The following is a 26628-nucleotide window of genomic DNA, read 5'->3' as shown; positions in this document are numbered from 1 at the left end:
CATGTCCTGTCCCGTTCACCGTACCCATCCCTGTGTGCCCCAGTCAAACCCCACCCCTGCCTGCTCTGCTCTTTCCTGCCTTCACTTGCCCAGATGTCTACTCCATGGACAGCGGTCAGTCAGTACCAGCCTTGCCTGCCGTGCCCACTCCCATGACCAAGGACAGAGCCATGTCGACCCCAGACCACATTGAGAGGAATGGAAGGGGGTTGGGGGGGTGGGGAATCTCACAGCAACCTATACAGTTGCATGAGTAAAGCCAGGACGGGTGTTCCCCGATGACTGGGGAGTGGGGGGGGTGGGGGGCATGTGGACAGAGGGACGAAGGTCGGAATGAGACAGGGAGAAACATCTTCACCCAGAGGGGGCGGGAGGTCTCTGTTATGGAAGGGGGTCAGGGGGTGTGGGGTGTCTTCCGTGAAGGAGGTCAATGTAGTGATGTGGTCAGTTTCTCCCCCCCCCCCACCTCCTTCCCCCACCCCGGGGAACTGCATTCAGACCCCTCCGGGCCCTTTCTCTCTCTCTCTTTGTCTCTCTCTCTCTCTCTCTCTCTCTCTCTGTCTCTCACCCTTTCCCTCCATTTCGTTTTACCCCTCCCTTATTCCTCGCTTGCCACTGCCCCCTCGGTTTGTCACTCTTAGCTTATTCATTTCTCCCTATATCTCTCTGCCTCACTCCTCTTGTTTTCCCGTCTCTCTGCCTCTGAATCCCCTCATCCTTTCTCCCTCTCTCTCTCTCTCTCTCTCTGTCTCTCTGTCTCTCTCCCTCTCTCGTTTGCCACATTCGGTTCCTCCCTCTCACTCGATTCACTTCTGATAATACTGACCCCCTTCTAACTTTTGTCTTCCACCCTTTCATTTCTCTCTGCCCCGCACCCCTCACTCTCACATGGCGATGCTCCCCTTAGTCAAATACCTCCCAGATATCTGGCTCTCCTGCACGGCGAACCCAACCACCTCCCTTAACCATTCCTCTCACCCCCTGCCCCCGCCCCCACCTCCTGCAGGCCTAGTATAGGTGCGATGGGCAGAGTGGCCCCATTAGTGAAGCTGAGCTTCCCATGCGCTCCAGGCGCCTGGGTCCCCGGCATTCCGAAACTTGCCCTATCCGTCTCCTTGACCTTGAAAGCTCCTGGCCCGGCTGGTTATCAAATATTTGCCCTGATAACGCGCTGCTGCACAGCACCTTGGTTGGTTCAGATACTTCAGGGGCGCTAGGAGAATGCCAGTTGTTGTTGGAGTCTGGTGTGTGTGTGTGAGATTGCGTGGGTGTCTGTGTGTCTATCTGTCTGTGACTGTCCGTGTGTGAGTGTGTGTCTGAGAGTGTCTGTGTGTGTGTGTGTGCCTGTATGTCTGTGTGTGTGTCTGAGTCTGTGTGTGAATGTGTCTGTGTATGCGCGTGCATGCCTGTGTCTGTGAGTGTGTGTGCGCCTGTGAGTGTGTGTGCCTTTGTCTCGAGTGAGGGAGTGTGTCTCTGTGAGTGTGTGCGTATCTGTGTGTGCGTGTGTCTGTGAGTACGCATGTCTGAATGTGCATGTGTGTGTGTGTATTTCTGAGTGTGAGAGTGACTGTGTATCTGTATGTTTGTGTGTGTGTGTGTGTGTGTGTGTGTGTGTGAGAGAGAGAGTCTGTGTTGGGACAGGGCGGTGTTGGGACAGAGGTGTGAGACAGGGTTACCAAGGTGAAGCAAGCAGTATCAGCTGACGGCTGGAATGCTGACCTGGGGTCGCCGGTGGTGTTTAGTAAACAGGGGAGAGTGTAAACAGGTTAAAATTAGCGGGCTGACTCTCTGCCCCCCGTGCTTGTGTGTGTGCGCATCTGAGAGAGAGAGTGCAGAATGTTTACTGGGGAGAGAGCAGAGGAAGTGCACTCCCTCCTTTCACCTTCCAGTATCCTGCTAGATCCTCTTTGTGATAAGTTCACTTCAGTGCCCTGTTCCTCTCTCTCTCTCTCTCTTTCTCTCTCTCTCTCTCTCTCTGTGAATTATAATTAAATAGCCAATAGAGATGTACATCATGGAAACAGACCCTTAAGTCCATGTTGACCAGATATCCCAACCCAATCTAGTCCCACCTCCAGCCCTTGGCCAATATCCCTCCAAACCCTTCCTATTCATGTCCCCATCCAGATGCCTTTTAAATGCTGTCACTGTACCAGCCTCCACTACTTCCTCTGGCAGCTCATTCCATACACGTACCATGCTCTGCGTGATAATAGGTCCCTTTTAAATCTTTCCCCTCTCACCCTAAACCTATGCCCCTCTAGTTCTGGACACCCCCACCCCAGGGCAATTTATCCTATCCATGCCCCTCGTGATTTTATAAACTTCTATAGCCATCCGAGACCTAATCTCTACCCACTCTCAGTAAATACCATTCCCCTCATGATTTTATAAACATCTATAAGGTCACCCCTCAGCCTCCGACGCTCCAGGGAAAACAGCCCAGCCTGTTCAGCCTCTCCCTGTAGCTCCAACCCTCCAACCCTGACAACATCCTTGTAAATCTTTTCTGAACCCTTTCCAAGTTTCACAACATCTTTCCGATAGGAAGGAGACTAGAATTGCACACAATATTCCAACAGTGGCCCTAACCAATGTCCTGTACAGCCACAACATGACCTCCCAACTCCTGTACTCAACACTCTGACCAATAAAGGAAAGCGTACCAATCTTCACTGTCCTATCTACCTGCGACTCCACTTTCAAGGAGCTATGAACCTGCACTCCAAGGTCTCTTTGTTCAGCAACACTCCCCAGGAGTGGGATTTGAAGCCCCGATGTTACCCTGAGGGGAGGGTGTGGGGGAGGGGGGGGGTGCAGTGGTGGTAACGGGGAGAGCCTCTGCCCTCTGACCGGTTAGTGGCACGGCTTCTCCAATCCCCATTGCCAGCAGCTCCCCCTCTGCTGTGGACCTTGTCGAGTCCACTGTCTGTGGCCAAGTGCCTGATTTCCTCAGATCTTGTGGTTGCTGGACCCGCCCCAAGTAGCTATCGAGTGTTGCTTCACAAACAAGTTCTTCCCAGAAATGGCTTTGTACATTCAGTCCTCTTGCACAGGGGAAAACCAGTGTGTGAGGGAACCCACGCTCTGATCTCATTCCCTCACCCACACTCCTGCAGAGAAATGACAGTGAGGGCTCTCACCCACCCTCCCCCTTCCACATACGGACACACTCTCACACACACATGCGCACTCAAATTTTCTCACGCAAACACACAAACTTATGCACGCACACTCTCACACACACTCATACACTGTCTCACACACACACGCACACACACACGCTGTCTCTCACACACTCACACACACTTACTTACTCTCATACACACACACACACACACACACACACGCACACGCACGCACACACTCTCGCTCTGTCTTCCTCTCTCTCTCTTTCTCTCTGTGTCTGTCACACTGGTATTCATTCTGTTTTCTCTGTTCCCATTTTTGTGTGTGCTCTCTCTCTCTCTCTCCCTTGCTCTGTCACACTTGCTCCCTTGCTCCCCCTCCCTCTCTCGTTCTGTCCCTGTCATCCCCGAGAGCTGCTGCACCCATGTGTTGTAGACCTGTAGGGCTCTCCAGCAACAGAAAAAACACATGGGGGGAGGGGGGTTGTGCCGGTCACAAGTCAACCCCTAACTATGTGCTTTATCTGCATCCACGCTGTTCCACACTCTCTCTCTGACTCTCCGCTGTGTGTCTCTAGCTCTACCATATGCACTGTTGTTCTCCCAATGTTGTTCCGTTATCCTCTCCCTCTGCCGTGCTATCTCTCTGTCATACATTCTGGCCCTTAGCCACTCTCTCTGTCTCACTCTGCATGTTCCTTCCCTTTACTGAGTGCTCTCTGTCAACCCCTCCATCGGTTACATATATCCCCTTCCTCCCTCCTCCCCTCCTCCTCTGTCTATGACTCTCTCTCTTTCTCTGTGTCTCTGTGTGTGTGTCTCTCTCTCTGTCTGTGTCTCTCTCTCTCTCTCAATCTCTGTCTCTCTCTCTCTCAATCTCTGTCTCTCTCTGTCAGTCTCTCTCTCTGTCTCTGTCTCTGTCTCTCTCTCTCTCTCTCTCTCTCTCTCTCTCTCTCTCTCCCCCCCCCCCCCCCCTCTCTCTCCCCCTCTCCCTCTCTCTCTTTATCTCGTCCTTGAGAGTAGTAATAACTGGATTACTCCCGGTGTTGCGAGCTAGTGAGGGCAGGAAGAGGAGGATAGAGCAGATGAATGCATGGCTGAGGAGCTGGTGTATGGGAGAAGGATTCACATTTTTGGATCTTTGGGAGGAGTGACCTGTACAAGAAGGACAGATTGCACCTGAATTGGAAGGGGACTAATATACTGGCAGGGAAATTTAAACTAATAAGGTGGGAGAGGTGGGTCCCAGGGAGATAGTGAGGGAAGAGATCGATCTGAGACTGGGACAGTTGGAGAAGGAGCGAGTCCGTCAGGGCAGTCAGGGACAAAGCAGAGAACAAGATAGGCCTGATAAATTAAACTGCATTTATTTCAATGCAAGAGGCCTAACAGGGAAGGGCAGATGAACTGAGGGCATGGTTAGGAACATGGGACTGGGATATCATAGCAATTACAGAAACATGGCTCAGGGATGGACAGGACTGGCAGCTTAATGTTCCAGGATACAAATGCTACAGGAAGGAGAGAAAAAGAGGCAAGAGAGGAGGGGGAGTAGCGTTTTTGCTATGGGATTGCATTACCGCTGTGCTGAAGGAGGATATTCCTAGAAATATATCCAGGGAAGTTATCTGGGTGAAACCGAGAAATAAGAAAGGGATGGTCACCTTATTGGGATTGTATTATAGACCCCTAACAGTCAGAGGGAAATTGAGAAACAAACTTGTGAGTGGGTCCCAACTGTCTGTAAGAATAATAGGGTAGTTATGACAGGGGATTTTAACTCTCCAAACATAGTATTAAAGGTTTAGATGGAGAGGAATTTGTTAATTGTGTACAAGACAATTTTCTGATTCAGTATGTGGATGTAGGTGCAAAACCTGACTTACTCTTGGGAAATAAGGCAGGGTAGGTGACTGAGGTGTCAGTGGGGGAGCACTTCGGGGCCAACAACCATAATTCTATTAGATTAAAAATAGTGCTGAAAACAGATAGACCAGATCTAAAAGTTGAAGTTCTAAATTGGAGAAAGGCCAATTTTGACAGTATTAGGCAAAACCTTTCGAAAGCTGATTGGAGGCAGATGTTCACAGGTAAAGGGAAAATGGGAAGCCTTCAGAAATGAGATAACAAGAATCCAGAGAAGGTATATTCCTGTCAGGGTGAAAGGGAAGGCTGGTAACTATAGGGAATGCTGGGTGACTAAAGAAATTGAGGGTTTGGTTAAGAAAAAGAAGGAAGCATATGTCAGGTATAGACAGGATAGATCGAGTGAATCCTTAGAAGGGTATAAAGGAAGTGGGAGTATACTTAAGAGGGAAATCAGGAGGGCAAAAGGGGACATGAGATAGCTTTGGTAAATAGAATTAAGGAGAATCCAAAGGGTTTTTACAAATACGTTAAGGACAAAAGAGTAACTAGGGAGAGAATAGGGCCCCTCCAAGATCAGCAAGGCGGCCTTTGTATGGAGCCATAGAAAATGGGGAAGATACTAAATGAGTTCAAAGTTTGTGAGAAGATTTGTAGCTCGGGTGCTCGTTGTTGTGGTTCTGTTCGCCGAGCTGGGAGTTTGTGTTGCAGACGTTTCGTCCCCTGTCTAGGTGACATCCTCAGTGCTTGGGAGCCTCCTGTGAAGCGCTTCTGTGATCTTTCCTCCGGCATTTGTAGTGGTTTGTCTCTGCTGCTTCCGGTTGTCAGTTGCTGACGCTGCAGTGGCCGATATATAGGGTCCAGGTCGATGTGTTTGTTGATAGAGTCTGTGGATGAGTGCCATGCCTCTAGGAATTTCCTGGCTGTTCTCTGTTTGGCCTGTCCTATTATAGTAGTGTTGTCCCAGTCGAATTCACGTTGGTTGTCATCTGTGTGTGTGGCTACTAAGGATAGCTGGTTGTGTCGTTTCGTGGCTAGTTGGTGTTCATGGATATGGATCGTTAGCTGTCTTCCTGTTTGTCCTATGTAGTGTTTTGTGCAGTCCTTGCATGGGAATTTGTACACTACTTTGGTTTTGCTCATGCTGGGTATCGGGTCCTTCATGCTGGTGAGCAAAACCAATGTAGTGTACAAAATCCCATGCAAGGCCTGCACAAAACACTACATAGGACAAACAGGAAGACAGCTAACGATCCGTATCCATGAACACCAACTAGCCACGAAACGACACGACCAGCTATCCTTAGTAGCCACATACTCAGATGACTGGAACAACACTACTATTATAGGACAAGCCAAACAGAGAACTGCCAGGGAATTCCTAGAGGCATGGCACTCATCCACAAATTCAATCAATAAGCACATCCACCTGGACCCTATATACCGGCCACTGCAGCGGACAGCTGGAACTGACAACCGGAAGCGGCAGAAACAAACCACTATAAATATCGGAAGAAAGATCACAGAAGCACTTCACAGGGGGCTCCCAAGCACTGAGGATGTCACCTAGACAGGGGACAAAATGTCTGCAACACAAATTCCCAGCTCGGCAAATAGAACCACAACATACTTTTTGAGTATTTTGCATCAGTATTTACTGTGGAAAAGGATATGGAAGATATAGACAGTAGGGAAATAGATGGTGACATCTTGAAAAATGTCCAGATTACAGAGGAGGAAGTGCTGGATGTCTTGAAATGGTTAAAAGTGGATAAATCCCCAGGACCTGATCGGGTGTACCCAGGAACTCTGTGGGAAACTAGAGAAGTGATTGCTGGGCCTCTTGCTGAGATATTTGTATCATCGATAGTCACAGGTGAGGTGCCGGAAGACTGGAGGTTGGCTAATGTGGTGCCACTGTTTAAGAAGGGCGGTAAGGACAAGCCAGGGAACTATAGACCAGTGAGCCTGACACCGGTGGTGGGCAAGTTGTTGGAGGGAATCCTGAGGGACAGGATGTACATGTATTTGGAAAGGCAAGGACTGATTAGGGATTGTCAACATGGCTTTGTGCGTGGGAAATCGTCTCACAAACTCGATTGAGTTTTTTGAAGAGGTAACAAAGAGGATTGATGAGGGCAGAGAGCAGTAGATGTGATCTATATGGACTTCAGTCAGACATTCGACAAGGTTCCCCAAGGGAGACTGATTAGCAAGGTTAGATCTCACGGAATACAGGGAGAACTAGCCATTTGGATACAGAACTGGCTCAAAGGTAGAAGACAGAGGGTGGTGGTGGAGGTTTGTTTTTCAGACTGGAGGCCTGTGACCAGTGGAGTGCCACAAGGATTGGTGCTGGGTCCACTACTTTTCGTCATTTATATAAATGATTTGGATGGGAGCATAAGAGATATAGTTAGTGAGTTTGCAGATGACCCCAAAAATGGAGGGTGTAGTGGGCAGCGAAGAGGGTTACCTCAGATTACAACAGGATCTGGACCAGATGGGCCAATGGGCTGAGAAGTGGCAGATGGAGTTTAATTCAGATAAATGTGAGGTGCTGCATTTTGGGAAAGCAAATCTTAGCAGGACTTATACACTTAATGGCAAGGTCCTAGGGAGTGTTGCTGAACAAAGACACCTTGGAGTGCAGGTTCATAGCTCCTTGAAAGTGGAGTCTCGGGTAGGTAGGATAGTGAAGGAGGCGTTTGATATTAGATTAGATTAGATTACTTACAATGTGGAAACAGGCCCTTCGGCCCAACAAGTCCACACCGACCCGCCGACATGCAACCCACCCAGACCCATTCCCCTACATTTACCCCTGCACCTAACACTGTGGGTAATTTAGCATGGCCAATTCATCTAACCTGCACATTTTTGGACTGTGGGAGGAAACCGGAGCACCCGGAGGAAACCCACACAGACACTGGGAGAATATGCAAACTCCACACAGACAGTTGCCTGTAAATACTGATGCTTTCCTTTATTGGTCAGGGTATTGAGTACAGGAGTTGGGAGGTCATGTGGCTGTACAGGACGTTGATTAGGCCACTATTGGAATATTGCGTGCAATTCTGGTCTCCTTCCTATCGGAAAGATGTTGTGAAACTTGAAAGGGTTCAGAAAAGATTTACAAGGATGTTGCCGGGGTTGGAGGGTTTGAGCTACAGGGAGAGGCTGAACAGGCTGGGGCTGTTTTCCCTGGAGCATCGGAGGCTGAGAGATGACCTTATAGAGGTTTACAAAATTATGAGGGGCATAGATAGGATAAATAGACAAAGTCTTTTCCCTGGGGTGGGGGAGTCCAGAACTAGAGGGCATAGGTTTAGGGTGAGAGGGGAAAGATATAAAAGAGACCTCAGGGGCAACTTTTTCACGCAGAGGGTGGTAGGTGAATGGAATGAGCTGCCAGAGGAAGTGGTGGAGGCTGGTACAATGGCAGCATTTAAAAGGCATCTGGATGGGTATATGAATAGGAAGGGTTTGGAGGGATATGGGCCGGGTGCTGGCAGGTGGGACTAGATTGGGTTGGGATATCTGGCCGGCAGGGACGGGTTGGACATTCTATACATTCTCTCTCTCTCATCCCTCCTTTCTCCTTCCTTTCCTGTGTGCCACCTCTGTCCCTCGCTGTGATAAATAGCTGGTTGTGTGGGGTGATGGCAAGGACAGTGTGCCTGAAGAAATCGAGAGCGTGAGAGACTCAGGGACAGCTATTGTGCAACCTCTCTTTTGTTCCCTGACCTGTTTGAAGAGAAATCAGACACCCCGCATCAGAGAGAGAGAGAGAGGCAGAGGCTCTCAAACTCTGTGCGACACCATTAACACTTAACCAACCCCAAGGGCAGCAAATGTAACCGGGCATCAGTGAGATAGTCAGTACCTGCTCAACAACCCCCATCCCCTCAATGGACTCTGTGACCAATCATACCCCAGCCCTCTCTGTCATGGATTGGAGTGAATCCTTGGACAGCCATTTTCTCCCGATCCGAGGTTCCCTCGGGATGATCCCGGGGACGGAGGGAGTGCCTTATGAGGAGAGGGGGACTCAGTCGGGCCTGTACTCGTTAGAGTTCAGAAAAACGAGAGGGGACCTAATTGAGACAGACAAGGGGAGGGGATGGAATGACAGGGGAGGGCTAGGCCGACGGGAAGCAGTGCGGTTTTGGTTGCCTGGGAATCCTGTGCCCTTGTTCCCCAGCGAGGCTGAAACGGTGTGCAGGGTCTACAGGCAGTGCCCTGAGCTGTGTTTTGGGGGGGGGGGTTGGGCTAGGGAGGGAGCAGGATTCCTGAAAAGGAGGCTTCAGTCAGAGCCTTCCCGGCTTCGCGTTGACTTTCCTGCCTGAGTTGTTTTGTTTACATGCTGTTGCCCTTGCCCGGGCCTGTCTGTGGTCTCAGGCTGTCTGTGAGAGAGAGAGAGAGCCGGGGGGCGGGGGTGGTGTGGTTGGATCTGTGACGCTCTCGGCCAGCACCAGCTGTTTGTGTTTAAAGAGCAGCAGCGACTCCGGGAAAACATGTTTACCAGGATTTGTCAGGGGCTGGAATGAGGGCCAGGTGAAGGGAGGGGGAGCATGTGAGAGAGCGTGCCGAAGGGTGTGAGGCGCCAACTGTGACGAAGGTCAAAGGTCAGCAGCAATGGGCCTGGAGAGGAGAGGGCAGCCATGGCTCGGAGGCCAACAACTGGCGGGGCAACAGGTTGCCCACGGGGCCCGCCAGTAACCAGGAGTCCCCTCGTTGAGCTACCTCGTTGCCAAGGTGGGGGCTGAGCGGCCTTCTGTGTAGCAGAAGTGTCTTGGGTCTGGCAGCCATTTGCAGTGGGTCTCAGTCTCTCCTGATGGCCATTTGCAGTGGGTCTCAGTCTCTCCTGATGGCCATTTGCAGTGGGTCTCAGTCTCTCCTGATGGCCATTTGCAGTGGGTCTTGGTCTTCCCTGGCAGCCCTTTGCAATGGGCCTCAGTCTCCCCTGGTGGCCATTTATTCTGGACTTTTTCAGTTTGTCTCTGTATGAAGGGCAATGTCATATGAGGGCACAGAGGTACTGAAATCAGTACGACAATACAAATTCAAAAACAGTCAAAAAGTATTCAATTGCACGTGCTGTTTGCTATTTGGGATATTTACCAGTTAAACACTCCACACAGATAGCACTAATCCATCGCGTCTCCTTTCTTATCCGGGTCTAGCATCTAATCCTGTTATCAGGAAAAGGGAAACGCCGACAGGTACAAGGCTCACACACTGCAGTTTACTCTGTATCTAACCCCGTGCTGTCCCTGTCCCTGGGAGTGTTTGATTGGGGGGCGGGGGACAGTGTAGAGGGAGCTTTGCTCTGTATCTAACCCCGTGCTGTCCCTGTCCCTGGGAGTGTTTGATGGGGGACAGTGTAGAGGGAGCTTTACTCTCTATCTAACCCCGTGCTGTCCCTATCCTGTGAGTGTTTCATGGAGGGACAGTGTAGAGGGAGCTTTACTCTCTATCTAACCCCGTGCTGTCCCTGTCCCTGGGAGTGTTTGATGGGGGGGGGGGGGGGAGGAGGGACAGTGTAGAGGGAGCTTTACTCTCTATCTAACCCCGTGCTGTCCCTGTCCCTGGGAGTGTTTGATGGGGGGGGGGACAGTGTAGAGGGAGCTTTGCTCTGTATCTAACCCCGTGCTGTCCCTGTCCCTGGGAGTGTTTGATGGGGGGGGGGGGGGGGACAGTGTAGAGGGAGCTTTATGCTGAGTTTAAAAGAGCGGGGGTGGGTGCTGATACAAACAGGAATGGTTGGGGCTTGCTGAGCAGATCCGCCCACACTTGTGGAGAGTTGGACCGAGTGGAGGGTTCAGGCTGGACCGTTCCAGCACCCCGGTTCTCTGCGTTCACGCCTGACCCTGCAGCACCCTCTGAAGCTGACCCCTCGGGCGCTGATGGAGGGCGCTCATTCTGAGGAGGTGCCCTCCGTCGCTGCAGTATCCGGCCTGGAGGAAGCGCCGGTGAGCTGCCCCCGGTGTGGCAGCAGGAGAGGCCCACCCTGAACGCTGTGGGTGGGGTGGGATGATTGAGTCCTCTGCCCCTGTTTCCTGGTGTGCGGATACCCCCACCGCCCCCCCCGGCGTGCTCCTGTTTGTTATTCCTGCCGTGCCTGACTGTGTTGCCCTGACGTGGTTGTGTGTTTCTCCCTCTCTTCCCTTCCCCCCGCTCCCCATCTCACCGTCCTGTCCCTTCCCCCTTCTGCAGTGCTGCTGACCTGGGTGAACTGCTCCAGCGTGCGGTGGGCCACCCACGTCCAGGATGTCTTCACCGCCGGCAAGCTCCTCGCCCTGGGGCTCATCATCATCATGGGCTTCGTGCAGATCTGCCGAGGTAGGTGGGAAGGGAGATGGGCCGAAGGGCCCGTCTCAGTGCTGCGTGGATCCGAATGAGAAAGTGGTACTGTGGCAAAAGAGCCAGGTCTTAACAGCGGCATGGTGGCTGAGTGGTTAGCGACGCTGCCTCACGGCGCTAGGGATCTAGGTTCAATTCCAGCCTTGGGCAACTGTCTGTGTGGAGTTTGCACATTCTCTCTTCCCCCCCCCCCTCCCCCCCCCCGCCCCCCCAACCTCACATCCATGTCTGGGTTGGTTTCCTCTGGGTGCTCTGGTTTCCTCCCACAATCCATAGATGTGCAGGTTCAGGTGGATTAACCATGCTAAATTACCCATAGTGCCCAGGGATGTGCAGGTTAGGGTGGATTGGCCGTGCTAAATTACCCATAGTGCCCAGGGATGTGCAGGTTAGGGGGGATTGGCCATGCTAAATTACCCATAGTGCCCAGGGATGTGCAGATTAGGGTGGATTGGTCAGGGGTAATATAGAGTAATGGGGAATGGGTCTGGGTGGGATACTCTTCGGAGGTGTCGGTGTGGACTTGCTGAACCAAAGGGCCTATGTCCCCACTGTAGGGATTCTATTAATATAAAAAAAATTCTTCTGAACGCTCTCCAGCTGCATAGCATCCGTCCTCTAGCACAGTATTTTCCTTCAGAGTACAGGAGAGGTGACAGCCTAGCAGTATTATCACTGGACTGTTAATCCAGTGACCCAGGTAATGTTCTGGGGACTTGGGTTCAAATCCACCGCAGATGGAGAGTGTGAATTCAATAAAGAATCTGAAATGGGATGCCTTCTCAGGACTGTGAACCGCCTGTCAGGCAAACCCCATCTTGTTCACTGATGCCCTTCAGGGAAGGAAACTGCCTTCCTTACCTGGTCAGGCGGACACGTGACTCCAGACCCACAGCCCGATGGACAGTAATCATCGCCCTCAAAAGAATTAAAAAGAAACTGCTCTGTCAATTGAAAGCTGTGCTCAATCCCACTTTTAGGGCGGCACGGTGGCACAGTGGTTAGCACTGCTGCCTCACAGCGCCTGAGACCCGGGTTCAATTCCCGACTCAGGTGACAGACTGTGTGGAGTTTGCACGTTCTCCCCGTGTCTGCGTGGGTTTCCTCCGGGTGCTCTGGTTTCCTCCCACAGTCACAAAGATGTGCGGGTCAGGTGAATTGGCCATGCTAAATTGCCCGTAGTATTAGGTAGGAGTAAATGTAGGAGTATGGATGGGTTGCGCTTCGGCGGGTCGGTGTGGACTTGTTGGGCCGAAGGGCCTGTTTCCACACTGTAAGTCTAATCTATAAAGGTGTACAGCACAGACACCGACCTTTCAGCCCAACCAGTCCGTGTCGACCCAGATATCCCTAACCTAATGTACTCCCGTTTGCCAGCACCCGGCCCATATCCCTCCAAACCCTTCCTATCCCTGTCCCCATCCACCTTTTAAATGCTGTCATTGTACCAGCCCCCACCACTTCCTCTGGCAGCTCATTCCACACACGTACCACCCTCTGGGTGAAAAAGTTGCCCCTTAGGTTTCTTTTATATCTTTACCCTCTCACCCTAAACCTATGGCCCTCTAGTTCTGGACTCCCCCACCCCAGGGGAAAAGACTTTGTCCATTTATCCTGTCCATGCCCCTCATGATTATATAAACCTCTATAAGGTCACCCCTCAGCTCCAGGGAAAACAGACTCAGCCTGTTCAACCTCCATCCTACCCCAATCGATTTTATTATTTCCCATGTTAAGAATCACACAATCCGTACCATGTGAAAACAGGCCCTTCGGCCCAAGAAGTCCACACTGACCCTGTAAAGAGTAACCCTCTCAGAGCCATTCCCTACCCCGTTACTCCGACTAATTTACCCCTGACTAATGCAGATAACCAGCTAATGTGCTGTGTGACCCTCTGCCTGAAGGCTGTGCATCTGAATTGAATGCAGAGTTCAAAACAAAATGGCTGAACAGAGAGAGAGAACACGCTTGGATGTGAAGAAGGGGCATTCTGGGAGTTGGCTGCAGGGTGATGTGGGTCGGAGCCTGAACCTTGACCTGGAGGGACAGGATAGTAGGGGTGGGGCAGCTCTGTTAGTTAATGCTGCTATTAACCCAAATGAGGATCACCTCCACAGTCAGTGCTCGGGCCCTGGACAGTGTTCCCAATCAAGGAGACCTAAGGGTTACAGGTTCATAGCTCTTTGAAGTAAAGTCACAGGTTGACAGGGCTGTGAAGGAGGCTTTCGGCATGCCGGCTTTCATTGGTCGGAGCATCGAGTATAGGAGTCGGGACATCATGTTGCAGCGGTACAAGATGTTGGTGACGCCACATTCGGGTACCATTCTGGTCACCCTCCTGCAGAAGGGATATTATTAAACAAGAACGAGCGCAGGAAAGATTTACCAGCTTGCTACGTGGGCTGGAAAGTTTGAGTTATAAGGAGAGGTTGGATTGGCTGGGACTTTTTGTTTAAACCTCTAGAGGGTAAGAGACCGAGTAGGGACCTTAGAGGGGCGTAGATAAGGTGAAGAGGCAACAGCTGTTCCCCATGGGAGGGGAGTCTAAAATTAGAGGGCATAGGTGAGGGGGGAGAGATACAAGATTCTTCTCACACACAGGATGGTGAGTCTGCACCGGGCTCCCAGGGATGAGTATGATTTTGTTGTTGAAGAAACATTTGGACAGGTCCATGGAATGGAGGGATATGGACCCAACGCAGGATTAGGTTAAATTGTGAAGCACAGGGCAGCATGGTTAAGTGGGGCCGAAGGGCCTGTTACCCACGCTGTAGACCTCTGAGAGGCATGGGTCATGCGGACGGGAAACCAGGATGGGAAAACTGTTGAGATGAGAAACGACAAGTCGTGACTGGGGAGTGGTGTCCAGAGTGGGGCGCACAAGGGAAGGGTAAGGATACCACAGACGACACAACAAGAGCTTGCCAAGAAAGGGCGGTGAGAATCTACATCAAGGCTGCAAAAGTGAGGTGGCCAAAGGTAGCCGAACTGAGGAGTTCACAGAATGTTTCCGGGTAGTTTCCTGGAACTAACCAGAGAGCAGGCTTTGCTGGTGGTGTGTAACGAGGGGAGCGTTGATTCATGAAAAGGCCTCATGGTGAAGGAGCCTCTGGGCAGCAGCGATCATAACGTGGTAGAAGTTTACGTTCAGTTTGAGGGAGAGAGGAGTGGGTCCAAGACCTTTTTTGTTTAAACAAAAACATGAACAGGAGCAATTATGAAGACATGAAATCCGAACTGGTGGAAGTGATTTGATAAATTAAGTTAAAGGATAGGTCAGCAGGGAAAACGTTTCAGGGGATATTTTCGAATGGACAGAATAGAGAAATTGCAACATGTAAGAAAAATGCCCAAACCAGAGTCTTTAGGAAATAGTAATCAAACTTAAAGCAAATTCCCTGGAGAAGGTGGGACAGAATATCTTTGTTTAAAAAAAAACACACAAGCAAAGAATTATTTGAATCAAGGAAGGGAAAATTGATTCTACCCACGAAAGCTGGCCAGAAATGTGAAAGCAGACCGCGAGAGTTCTCTAACTATTCAAAAAGGACAAGAGTTGAGGCGTGTTGGGTCTTGTGGGAAGTGAGACTGGAGAGTTAACAAAAGAGGAAAGGAGTTGGCCAATGGGTTGAGCAGGTATCTTGCATTCGCCTTCACTCTCGAGGTTACAAGGAACATTCTAGAAGCAGCGCTAATTTAGGAGAAGGGAAGGAGGAAGGAACTCAGGGAAATGCCAGTCACCAGGGAAGTGGTACCCAGTATCTTGTTGGAGCTGAGAGCGAACAAGTACCTGAATCCTAATGGACTTTGCCCCAGGGCCTCAAACGGAAAGGCCAGTGAGAGAGCTGACATGTTGGTTGTAATTTACCACATTGCCCTGAGTTCCTTTATTCACCAAGAGGATGGAGGCAGGGAGCTGGAAGCGACAGGCCAGTTAGCTTCACACCTGTCATCAGAGCAATGTTAGAGGCTGTTATGGAAGGTGTTATAACAGAGCACTTGAGAAAGCACAGTATTGAAATGGTGAGAGAGTGCAGAGAGATCTGGGTGTCTGAGTGCATGAAGCACCCAGCCCCTCCTCACTATACCGCCCTTCCAGCTCTCATCATCCTGACTGGCACTGCCCAGCTGGGTGTAGTGGGGATTGGTATTTGGTCCTGGCACAGCACTGCTGAGGGTCTCTCTCTCAGACACACACTCTCTCTCTCTCTCTCTCTCTCTCTCTCTCTCTCTCTCATACACATTCTCTCATACACACACGTTTTCTCTCTCTCTCTCTCTCTCTCTCTCTCTCACACATTCTCTCATACCCACACGTTTTCTCTCTCTCACACACGCTGTGTCTCTCACACGCACATTCTCTCTCATACACACATTTCCTCTCTCTCTCTCACACACGTTCTCGCTTTCTCTTGCTCTTGCTGACTCTGTCTCACAGACACACACTCACTCTCTGTGTCTCACACACGTTCTGTCTCTCTCTCTCTCTCTCTCTTCACCCCATAGGAGAGGTTTCCAAGAATGATCCCAGGGATGAAGGATTTTCCCACATGAGGAGGACTCTGGGTCCGTACTTGACAGAGCTGGGAAAGATGAGAGGGGATAATGAATACCGAGGGACCCAGATCGAGTGAAAGTGGAGTAGATGGGTTTCCACTGTTAGGAGATGTTCAGATCCAAGGGCCCAGCTTCAGAGTGAAGGGACGACCCTTCAAAACTGAGGTGGAGAGGAATTTCTTCAGGGTGGAGAACCTGTGGGATGCATGGCCGGAGGGGGCCAAGTCATTGAGGGTATTGAAGACAGAGGTCGATTGGTTCTTGATTGTTAAGGGGATCAAGGGTTACAGGGAGGAGGCAGTGGAATGGGGTTGAGAAGCCTATTAGGTACGATAGAATGGTGGAACAGACTCGATGGACGGAATGGCCTAAATCTGCTCCTTTGTCGTGTGGACTGCCCAGTGCAGGAGGAAGATGTTTGGCCAGTCCTAGCTGAGCTGTCACTCGCCTTGCCTCATCCCCCTCAGCCTGCCATTTCTTCCCCCGCCAACCGCCCCCCCCCAACCCTCCCCAACGGTGATTTTGAGTGAGGTCTGTGCAATCTCCTTTCAGCCCATTCCTCCCCAAGATTAACATTCCCAATGGAGTTTTCATTGACGGGGGTGGGTGTTGAGGACAGGGGAGAGGAGGCCGTGGGAGGGAGGGGAGAGGGGTTGATGGGGACAGGGGAGAGGAGGCCTTGGAGGGTAGGGGAGGGGCGTGATGGGGACAGGGTGGGAGAGGAGGCTGAGGGGGGGGGAGGGGAGGAGAGGCCTTGAGGGGGAGGGAAGGGGGGTTGATGGGGACAGGGGAAAGGAGGCCGTTTGGGGGGGGGGGGGGAGGGGAGGGGGTGATGGGGACACTGGAGAGGAGGCTGGGGGGGAGGGGAGGGAGGAATGGGTACAGGGGAGAGGAGGCTGTGGGGGGGGAGTGAGGTTGATGGGGACGGGGAAGGGGAGTGATGGCAGCAGGGGAGAGGAGTTTGTGGGGGAGGAGGGGAGGGGGGATTGGGGACAGGGGAAAGGAGGCTGTGAAGGGGATGGGGAGAGGGAGGGAGAGGAGGCCGTGGGGGGGGGGGGGGGGTAGGGGAGGGGGGCAGTGGGGACAGGGCGAGTGAATTGGGGGGGGGAAGCCACATGACCCGAATCTTGGCAAACGTTGGAGCAGCCTCGAAGGGCCGAATGGCGTCCTGATGCGGTTGTTGCGGTATTTCTCCAGCTGTCCGTGTGGCAGCAGTGGGAGGGTGGGGTCGGGCTGCTGTTTACTGGTTGTTCCTGAGTGTGGGTCTTCTGTTGATCGCTGTTAGCTCCGGTTTGCAGGTCACTACTACTGGCTGGAGCCCCAGAACGCCTTCCAGCCGTGGCAGGAGCCTGAGATTGGCCTGGTGGCCCTGGCTTTCCTCCAGGGCTCCTTTGCCTACGGGGGCTGGAACTTCCTCAACTACGTCACCGAGGAACTGGTTGACCCATATAGGTAAACACCCGGAAAAATGGGGCGGGGTGCAGTGTGTACGTGTCTCTGTGTGTGTACGTGTCTCTGTGTGTGTACGTGTCTCTGTGTGTGTACATTTGTGTGTGTCTGTAAGTGTCTCTGCTTGTGTCTGTATGTGTCTCTGCGTGTGTGTGTACGTGTCTCTGTGTACACGTATGTGTGTCTGTGCATGTGTATGTGTCTGTGTGTACATGTGTCTGAGTGTATGTGTGTGAACGTGTATCTGTGCGCATGTACATATGCACGTATGTGTGTGTATGTGTCTACGTGTGTTTGTCTGCATGTGCACATGTGTCTGCGCGTGTGTGTATATACACACGTAGCTCTGTGTGTGTTCATGTGTCTGTGTTTGTGTGTGTATACATGTGAGTAACTGTCTGTCTGCATGTACCTGTGTCTACATGTGTATATCTGCGTGTGTCTATATGGGTGTGTGTCTGTAAAATGTGTATCTGCGTGTGTGTAAGTGTATGTATGTCTGCAGATGTGTTACATGTGTCTGTCTGCATGTTTAAGCGTGTGTCTGTGCTTTGCGTGTGTGTGTGTGTGTGGATCACACAAAGCGCAGAGACAGGTGAGGCTGGAACACGACAGGGAGCGAGGAATGCCTGTTGGATTAAACTGATTCTGTTTCGCTGTTGACAGGGGGGGCCGATGAACTCAAGGTGCGGATAGGTACAGGGGACCGGGATATTATGGCCACGACAGAAACATGGCTCAGGGAGGGACAGGACTGGCAGCTGAATGTGCCAGGGTACAGGTGCTTTAGGCAGGACAGAGGGAGGGGAAAGAGGGGAAGGGGAGTGGCGTTTCTGATGAAGGTGAGTCTCACAGCAAGAATGAGATAAAATAACTGAAGGCTCATCCCGTGAGGCGTTGTGGGTGGAGCTGTGAAATAAGAAGGAGATGGTGATGATATTGGGGTGGTACTATAGGCTCCCAAATAGTCATCGGGAATTCGAGGAACAAATCTGTAGGAAGACTGGGGAGACTTGCAGGAGGGGGGTTTTAATTTCCCTAACGGAGACTGGGACTGCCAGAGTGTTAAGGGCTGTACAGCAGACCCTTTGGTCCAACCCATCCATGCCAACCCAGATATCCCAATCCAATCTAGTCCCACCTGCCAGCACCCGGCCCACATCCCTCCAAACCCTTCCAATTCCTGTCCCCATCCAGATGCCTTTTAAATACAGTCATTGTACCAGCCCCCACCACTTCCTCTGGCTGCTCATTCCATACACACACCAGCCTCTGTGTGAAAAAGTTGCCCCTAAGGTCTCTTTTATATCTTTCCCCTCTCACCTTAAACCTATGGCCCTCTAGTTCTGGACACCCTGACCCCAGGGGTAAAAGACTTTGCCTATTTATCCTTTCCATGCCCCCTCATTTTTATAAACATCTATAAGGTCACCCCTCAGCCTCTGACACTCCAGGGAAAACAGCCCCAGCCTGTTCAGCCTCTCCCTGTAGCTCAAATCCTCCAACCCCGGCAACATCCTTGTAAATCTTTCCTGAACCCTTTCACAACACCTTTCCAATAGGAAGGAGACCAGAATTGCACGCGATATTCCAACAGTGGCCCTAACCAATGTGCTGTACAGCCGCAACATGACCTCCCAACCCCTGTACTCAATACTCTGACCAATAAAAGAAAGCATACCAAACGCCTCCTTCACTATCCTATCTACCTGTGACTCCACTTTCAAGGAGCTATGACCCTGCACTCCAAGGTCTCTTTGTTCAGCAACACTCCCCAGGACCTTACCATTAAGTGTATAAGTCCTGCTAAGATTTGCTTTCCCAAAATGCAGCACCTCATTTATCGGAATTAAACTCCATCTGCCACTTCTCAGCCCATTGGCCCATCTGGTCCGGATCCTGTTGTAATCTGAGATAACCCTCTTCGCTGCCCACTACACCCTCCAATTGATGTGTGTTCAGGAAAGTTTGCTCAAGCAGTATATAGAGAGTGATACTCAGGAAAGGGGGCAAGACCCGACCTCCTGTTGGGAAATAGGGCAGAGCAGGTGACTGAGGAGACAGTGGGGGGGCACTCTGGGACCTGTGATCATAGTTCTATTAATTTTAAAATAGTGATGGAGAGGGACAAAAATTCAGGTTCAAATCCTGAATTGGGGCAAGGCGAATTTTGAGGGAGTTACACAGGAGCGTGCAGGGTTTGATTCTAGTAGTTTGTTTGCAGGCAAAGGGACCTCCGGCAATTAGGAGGCCTTTAAAAGTGAGATAGCTTGAGTTTAAGGTCCATATGTCCCTGTGAGGGTGAAGGGCAAGGTCAGCAGGAACAGGGAATCCTGGGTAACAAGAGATAGAGAGGCTTTGAGCAGAAAAAAAGCAGGCAGCTAGGATCAAGGGAATCCCTCGAGGGATACAGGACTTTACTGAAGAAGGAATTCAGGAGGGTGCAAAGGGGACACGAGATCTCCTTGGCTGAGGAGGTTAGGGTGAATCCAAAGAGGTACTGTCAAGGGAAAAGACTAACTAGAGAGAGAATAGGGCCCCTCAGAGTGGACATGTATGTGTAGAACCGTAGGAGACGAGCGAGGTCCTCAATGAATATTTCTCCTCCGTGTTTACCATGGAGAAGGACATGAAGACTTGGGAACATGGGGACGTTCGTTGGTGATCTCTTGGGGATAATCCATAACACATAGAGGAGGTGTTGGATGTATTAGAATGTACGAAGGTGGATAAATCTCCTGGTCCTGACCAGATCCATGCAAGAACACTACAAGAGGCTGGAGCAGGAATTGCAGGGAGGATCCAGGCTGACAGTTTTGCATCATCAGTTAGCCACGAGTGGGGTCCCGGAAGACTGGAGGGGAGAGAATGTTGTGCCCTTATTCAAGAAGGGATGTGAAGAAAAGCCTGGGAACTACAGACCAGTCAGCCTAACATCTGTGGGAGGCAAGTTACTGGAGAAGATGCTGAGGGATAAGATATCCATGCATTTGGAAAGAGAGGGTTTGATTAGGAGTAGTCAGCACGGCTTTGTCTGTGGGAGATCGCGCCTCACAGATTTGTTAGAGCTCTTTGATGAAGTGATCAGGAAGGTTGACCAGGGCAGGGTGGTAGATGTAGTCTATGTGGATCTCAGTCAGGCTTTTGGTAAGGTCCCACATGGTAGGCTGCTCTGGAAGGTTAGATTGCACGGGATCCAGGGGGACCGAGCAAACTGGATACACGATTGGCTCGATGGTAGGAAGCAGAGAGGGTAATATTGGAAGGATGCTGGTCGGACTGAAGGCCTGAGACTAGTGGAGTCCCTCAGGGTTCGGTGCTGGGCCCATTACTGTTTGTTATCTAGATCAATGATTTGGAATGTACAAGGATTGATGAGTAAGTTTGCTGATGACACTGAAACAGGAGGGATCATGGAGAGTGAGGAAGGTCCTCAGGAATTGCAGCAGGACCTTGGTCAGCTGGGGTAGTGGGCCGAGAAATAGCAAAGGGAGTTTAATATCGATATGTGTGAGGGCTCGCATTTTGGAAAGTCAAATCAAGGCAGGAGTTTTATGGTCACTGGTGGAACAGAGGGACCTTGGGGTTCAGGTGTACAATTCTCTGAAAGTGGAGTCCCAGGTAGACAGGGCAGTGAAGAAGGCTTTTGGCAAACTGGCCTTCATCAGTCAGGGTACTGAGTATAGAGGTTGGGAAGTTGTGTTGCAGTTCTACAGGACGTTGGTGAGGCCGCACTCGGGAGTACTGTGTTCTGTTTTGGTCACCTTGTTATAGGAAGGATGTTATTAAACTGGAAAGAGTGCAGACAAAATTAACAAGGAGGTTGCCAGGACTCAACGGTCTGAGCTACACGGAGAGGTTGGACACGCGAGGACTTTTTTCTTTAGAGCGTAGGAGAGTGAGGAGGGACCTTATAGATGGGTATAAGATCATGCGAGGCATGGAGAGGGTGAATGCACTCAGTCTTTTTCCCAGGGCTGGGGAATCGAGGACTCGAGGGCATCAGTTGAAGGTTAGAGGGGAAAGAATAAAAGGAAACCTGAGGGATAACTTTTTTACACAGAGGGTGGTGCGCATCTGGAGGTGGTTGAGGCGGGTACATTAACAGCATTTATAAGGACATTTGGACAAATACATGGATAGGAAAGGATTAGAAGGATATGGGCCAAGTGCAGGGAAATGCAGTTAGTGTGGATGGGAATTTTGGTCAGCACGGAGCAGAATGGGCTGAATGGCCTGCTCTCTGAGCTGTCGGACTCTGTGGCTCTCTGACTGAGGGATAAGGATAATCAGAGACAACACTGCAGGAGGAACAGGGCCCTGTGTACTAATCATGGCAATATTTTCTGTTGCTCTCTTTTATCAGTGGCTGTCTCTCTCTCTCTTTCTCTCTCTCTCTATTGATTTCGCTCTCGCGTTCTCTCTCTCACTTCTCTCTCTCACTTCTCTCTCTCTCTCTCTCCTTCTCCGCCACACCACAACCTCAGTGTTTGTAACTCTCTTGCGCTCTGCCTCTCCCTTGCAGGAATCTCCCTCGAGCGATCTTCATCTCCATTCCACTGGTCACGTTTGTCTACGTCTTTGCAAACATTGCCTACGTGACAGCCATGTCTCCGATGGAGCTCTTAGAGAGTAACGCAGTGGCTGTGGTAAGGTTCCTGCTCCTCACTCAGCTCCCAGGCTGCACCTACTCCATTATACACCTCGGCACTCTGTATCTAACCCCGTGCTGCCCCTGTCCCTGGGATGGGGGGGGGACAGTGTAGAGGGAGCTTTACTCTGTATCTAACCCAGTGCTGCCCCTGTCCCTGGGATGGGGGAGGGGGGACAGTGTACAGGCAGCTTTACTCAGTATCTAACCCAGTGCTGCCCCTGTCCCTGGGATGGGGGGGGGACAGTGTAGAGCGAGCTTTACTCTGGATGTAACCCCGTGCTGGCCCTGTCCTTGGAATAGAAGGGACAGTGTAGAGGGAGCTTTACTCTGGATCTAACCCCATGCTGCCCCTGTCCTTGAGATGGAGGGGACAGTGTAGAGGGAGCTTTACTCTGGATCTAACCCCGTGCTGGCCCTGTCCTTGGAATAGAAGGGACAGTGTAGAGGGAGCTTTACTCTGGATCTAACCCCGTGCTGCCCCTGCCCCTGTCTTTGGGATAGAAGGGACAGTGTAGGGGGAGCTTTACTCTGGATCTAACCCCGTGCTGCCCCTGTCCTTGAGATGGAGGGGACAGTGTAGAGGGAGCTTTACTCTGGATCTAACCCCGTGCTGGCCCTGTCCTTGGAATAGAAGGGACAGTGTAGAGGGAGCTTTACTCTGGATCTAACCCCGTGCTGCCCCTGTCCTTGAGATGGAGGGGACAGTGTAGAGGGAGCTTTACTCTGGATCTAACCCCGTGCTGCCTCTGTCCTTGGGATGGAGGGGACAGTGTAGAGGAAGCTTTACACTGTATCTAACTCCATGCTGTCCCTGTCCCTGGGATGGAGGGGACAGTGTAGAGGAAGCTTTACACTGTATCTAACCCCGTGCTGTCCCTGTCCCTGGGAGAGTTTGATGGGGGGAACAGTGTAGAGGGAGTTTTACTCTGTATCTAACCCCGTGCTGTCCCTCGCCCTGGGAGTGTTTGATGGGGCATAGTGTAGAGGGAGCTTTACTCTGTATCTAACCCCGTGCTGTCCCTGTCCCTGGGAGTGTTTGATGGGGGGACAGTAAGAGGGATCTTTACTCTATATCTAACCCCGTGCTGTCCCTGTCCCTGGGATGGAGGGGACAGTGTAGAGGGAGCTTTACTCTGTATCTAACCCCATACTGTCCCTATCCCTGGGAGTGTTTGATGGGAGGACAGTGTAGAGGGAGCTTTACTCTGTATCTAACCCCATGATGTCCCTGTCCCGGGGCTTGTTTGATGGGGAGACAGTGTAGAGAGAGCTTTACTCTGCATCTAACCCCGTGCTATCTCTGACCCTGGGAGTATTTGATCGGGGGGGTGCAGTGTGGAGGAAGCTTTACTCTGTATGTAGCCCCATGCTGTCCCTGTCCCTCGAAGTGTTTGAAGGGGTAGACAGCATAGAGGGAGTGTGTGATAGCAGGGGGACAGTGTAGAGGGAGTGTGTGATGGCGGGGACAGTGTAGAGGGAGTGTGTGATGGCGGGTGGACAGTGTAGAGGGAGTGTGTGATGTCTGGGGGACAGTGTAGAGGAAGTGTGTGATAGCAGGGGGACAGTGTAGAGGGAGTGTGTGATGGCGGGTGGACAGTGTAGAAGGTGTGTGTGATGTCTGGGGGACAGTGTAGAGGGAGTGTGTGACGGCGGGGACAGTGTAGAGGGAGTGTGATGGCGGGGGACAGTGTAGAGGGAGTGTGTGACGGCGGGGACAGTGTAGAGGGAGTGTGATGGCGGGGGACAGTGTAGAGGGAGTGTGTGATGGCGGGGGACAGTGTAGAGGGAGTGTGTGATGGGGGGTGGACAGTGTAGAGGGAGTGTGCGATGACGGGGGGGACAGTGTAGAGGGAGTGTGTGATGGCGGGGGGACAGTGTAGAGGGAGTGTGCGATGACGGGGGGGACAGTGTAGAGGGAGTGTGTGACGGCGGGGGACAGTGTAGAGGGAGTGTGTGACGGCGGGGGACAGTGTAGAGGGAGTGTGTGACGGCGAGTGGACAGTGTAGAGGGAGTGTGTGACGGCGGGGGACAGTGTAGAGGGAGTGTGTGACGGCGGGGGGACAGTGTAGAGGGAGTGTGTGACGGCGGGGGGACAGTGTAGAGGGAGTGTGTGACGGCGGGGACAGTGTAGAGGGAGTGTGTGACGGCGGGGGACAGTGTAGAGGGAGTGTGTGACGGCGGGGGGACAGTGTAGAGGGAGTGTGTGATGGGGACAGTGTAGGGGGAGTGTGTGACGGCGGGGACAGTGTAGAGGGAGTGTGTGACGGCGGGGGGACAGTGTAGAGGGAGTGTGTGATGGGGGGACAGTGTAGAGGGAGTGTGTGACGGCGGGAGGACAGTGTAGAGGGAGTGTGTGATGAGGACTGTGTAGAGGGAGTGTGTGATGGCGGGGGACAGTGTAGAGGGAGTGTGTGATGGCGGGGGACAGTCTAGAGATTAATCTCTCTCTCCGTCTCTGTCTCCCTCCAGACGTTTGGTGAGAAGCTGTTGGGAGTCATGTCCTGGATCATGCCCATCTCCGTGGCGCTGTCTACCTTCGGAGGGGTGAACGGATCCCTCTTCACCTCCTCACGGTCAGTCCCTCCGGGCTACGGCAATCCGCGCATCAGCCGGTGGGGTGGGAGGCGGCGTTCCTGGAACGTTCCGGAATGAGCTGGGCGAGGGTGTCGCACCTCTCCAACATCATCCTGACCTTCCCCACCCCCCAGCCTGGTCCCAGGGCCAGCTGTGCAGGACGGTGGTTCGGTGGGAGGACCACCCTGGGTGTGGTCAGTGCTCCGAAACGCCAATAGCCCCTCGGGCACCGGTTTCCGACACCGTGGCTATCGGTCGGCAGCAGTCACTGCGTCCGCCCCACCCTAGCCCTGCCCTCCCGTGGTGCCCAGGCGCTGACAGGTTGGTGACTGAGCAGGATGCCCAGTTCTCCCAGACAGGCTGATTCTTTACCGCTGGGTTAACGGCCCATCCTTCCCCCTCCCTCTCTGCAACCAATCATCTCCTTCTCCTTCTCCCTGTCCACTCGGTGAATCTCCACAGTGTTCCGGCACGATATCGTTAAGCCAAGCAGTGGGGGTGCACTCACTTTTAGTTACAGGTGTGGAATGTTGTACGCGTGTGTGTGTGTGTGTGTGTGTGTGTGTGTGTGTGTGTGTGTGTGTGTGTATATATATACACCTGCCTGTCTGTGTGTATGTGTATATATACCTGCCTCTGTGTGTGTGTGTGTGTACCTGCCTATCAGCGCACGCGTGTGTGTGTGTGTATATATATATACCTGCCTGTCTGTATGTGTGTGTGTGTACATACCTGCCTGTCTGCGCGTGTGTGTGTGTGTGTACATACCTGCCTGTCTGCGCGCGTGTGTGTGTGTGTGTGTGTGTGTACATACCTGCCTGTCTGCGTGTGGGTGTGTGTACATACCTGCCTATCTGTGTGTGTGTGTGTTTGTGTGTATACACCTGCCTGTCTGTGTGTGTGTGTGTGTGTGTGTGTGTGTGTGTGTGTGTGTATATACCTGCCTGTGTGTGTGTGTACATACCTGCCTCTGTGTGTGTGTGTACATACTTGCCTGTCTGTGTGTGTGTGTATATATCTGTCTGTGTGTGTATGTGTGTATATACCTGCCTGTCTGCGCGTGTGTGTGTACATACCTGCCTATCTGTGTGTGTGTGTGTTTGTGTGTATACACCTGCCTGTCTGTGTATGTATATACCTGCCTATGTGTGTGTATATACCTGCCTGCCTGTCTGTGTGTATGCCTGCCTGTCTGTGTGTGTGTGTGTGTGTGTGTGTGTATACACCTGCCTGTCTGTGTGTATGTATATACCTGCGTGTGTGTGGGTGTGTGTACATACTTGCCTGTGTGTGTGTGTGTACATACCTGCCTGTCTGCGCGTGTGTGTGTGTGTGTGTGTATACATACCTGCCTGTCTGCGTGTGGGTGTGTGTACATACCTGCCTATCTGTGTGTGTGTGTGTTTGTGTGTATACACCTGCCTGTCTGTGTGTGTGTGTGTGTGTGTGTGTGTGTGTGTGTGTGTGTGAATATACCTGCCTGTGTGTGTGTGTGTGTGAATATACCTGCCTGTGTGTGTATATACCTGCCTGTGTGTGTGTGTGTATACATACTTGCCTGTCTGTGTGTGTGTGTATATATCTGTCTGTGTGTGTATGTGTGTATATACCTGCCTGTCTGCGCGTGTGTGTGTACATACCTGCCTATCTGTGTGTTTGTGTGTATACACCTGCCTGTCTGTGTATGTATATACCTGCCTATGTGTGTGTGTGTGTGTGTGTATATACCTGCCTGCCTGTGTGTATACCTGCCTGTCTGTGTGTGTGTGTGTGTGTGTGTGTGTGTATACACCTGCCTGTCTGTGTGTGTGTGTGTGTGTGTGTGTGTGTGTGTGTATACACCTGCCTGTCTGTGTGTATGTATATACCTGCATGTGTGTGGGTGTGTGTACATACTTGCCTGTGTGTGTGTGTGTGTGTGTGTGTGTGTGTGTGTGTATGTACCTGCCAGTCTGTGTGTTTGTGTGTATACACCTGCCTGTCTGTGTGTGTGTGTGTATGTATGTATATACCTCTCTGTGTGTGTGTGT

General features: G+C 51.7%; 1 protein-coding gene across 3 annotated transcripts in view; it reads left to right on the top strand.

Moving 5' to 3' along the window:
* The window catches only part of LOC132807133 (large neutral amino acids transporter small subunit 2-like), a 123809-nt gene that overhangs the window by 83922 nt on the left and 13259 nt on the right, over positions 1-26628 (top strand). For 2 of the 3 annotated variants that reach the window (XM_060821447.1, XM_060821446.1), the window contains exons 5-8: positions 11214-11339; positions 17219-17372; positions 21895-22018; positions 24494-24597. In XM_060821447.1, coding sequence (XP_060677430.1) covers positions 11214-11339; positions 17219-17372; positions 21895-22018; positions 24494-24597 — 508 coding nt within the window. Of the gene's footprint in view, positions 1-9549; positions 9753-11213; positions 11340-17218; positions 17373-21894; positions 22019-24493; positions 24598-26628 lie in introns of those variants that run through there. The other variant, XM_060821448.1, reaches the window with a different exon arrangement.

Source organism: Hemiscyllium ocellatum, assembly GCF_020745735.1.
Source record: "Hemiscyllium ocellatum isolate sHemOce1 chromosome 27 unlocalized genomic scaffold, sHemOce1.pat.X.cur. SUPER_27_unloc_1, whole genome shotgun sequence".
NCBI lineage: Eukaryota > Metazoa > Chordata > Chondrichthyes > Orectolobiformes > Hemiscylliidae > Hemiscyllium > Hemiscyllium ocellatum.
Note: the sequence above shows the minus strand (reverse complement) of the source record. Positions and strands in the feature narration are given on the sequence as shown.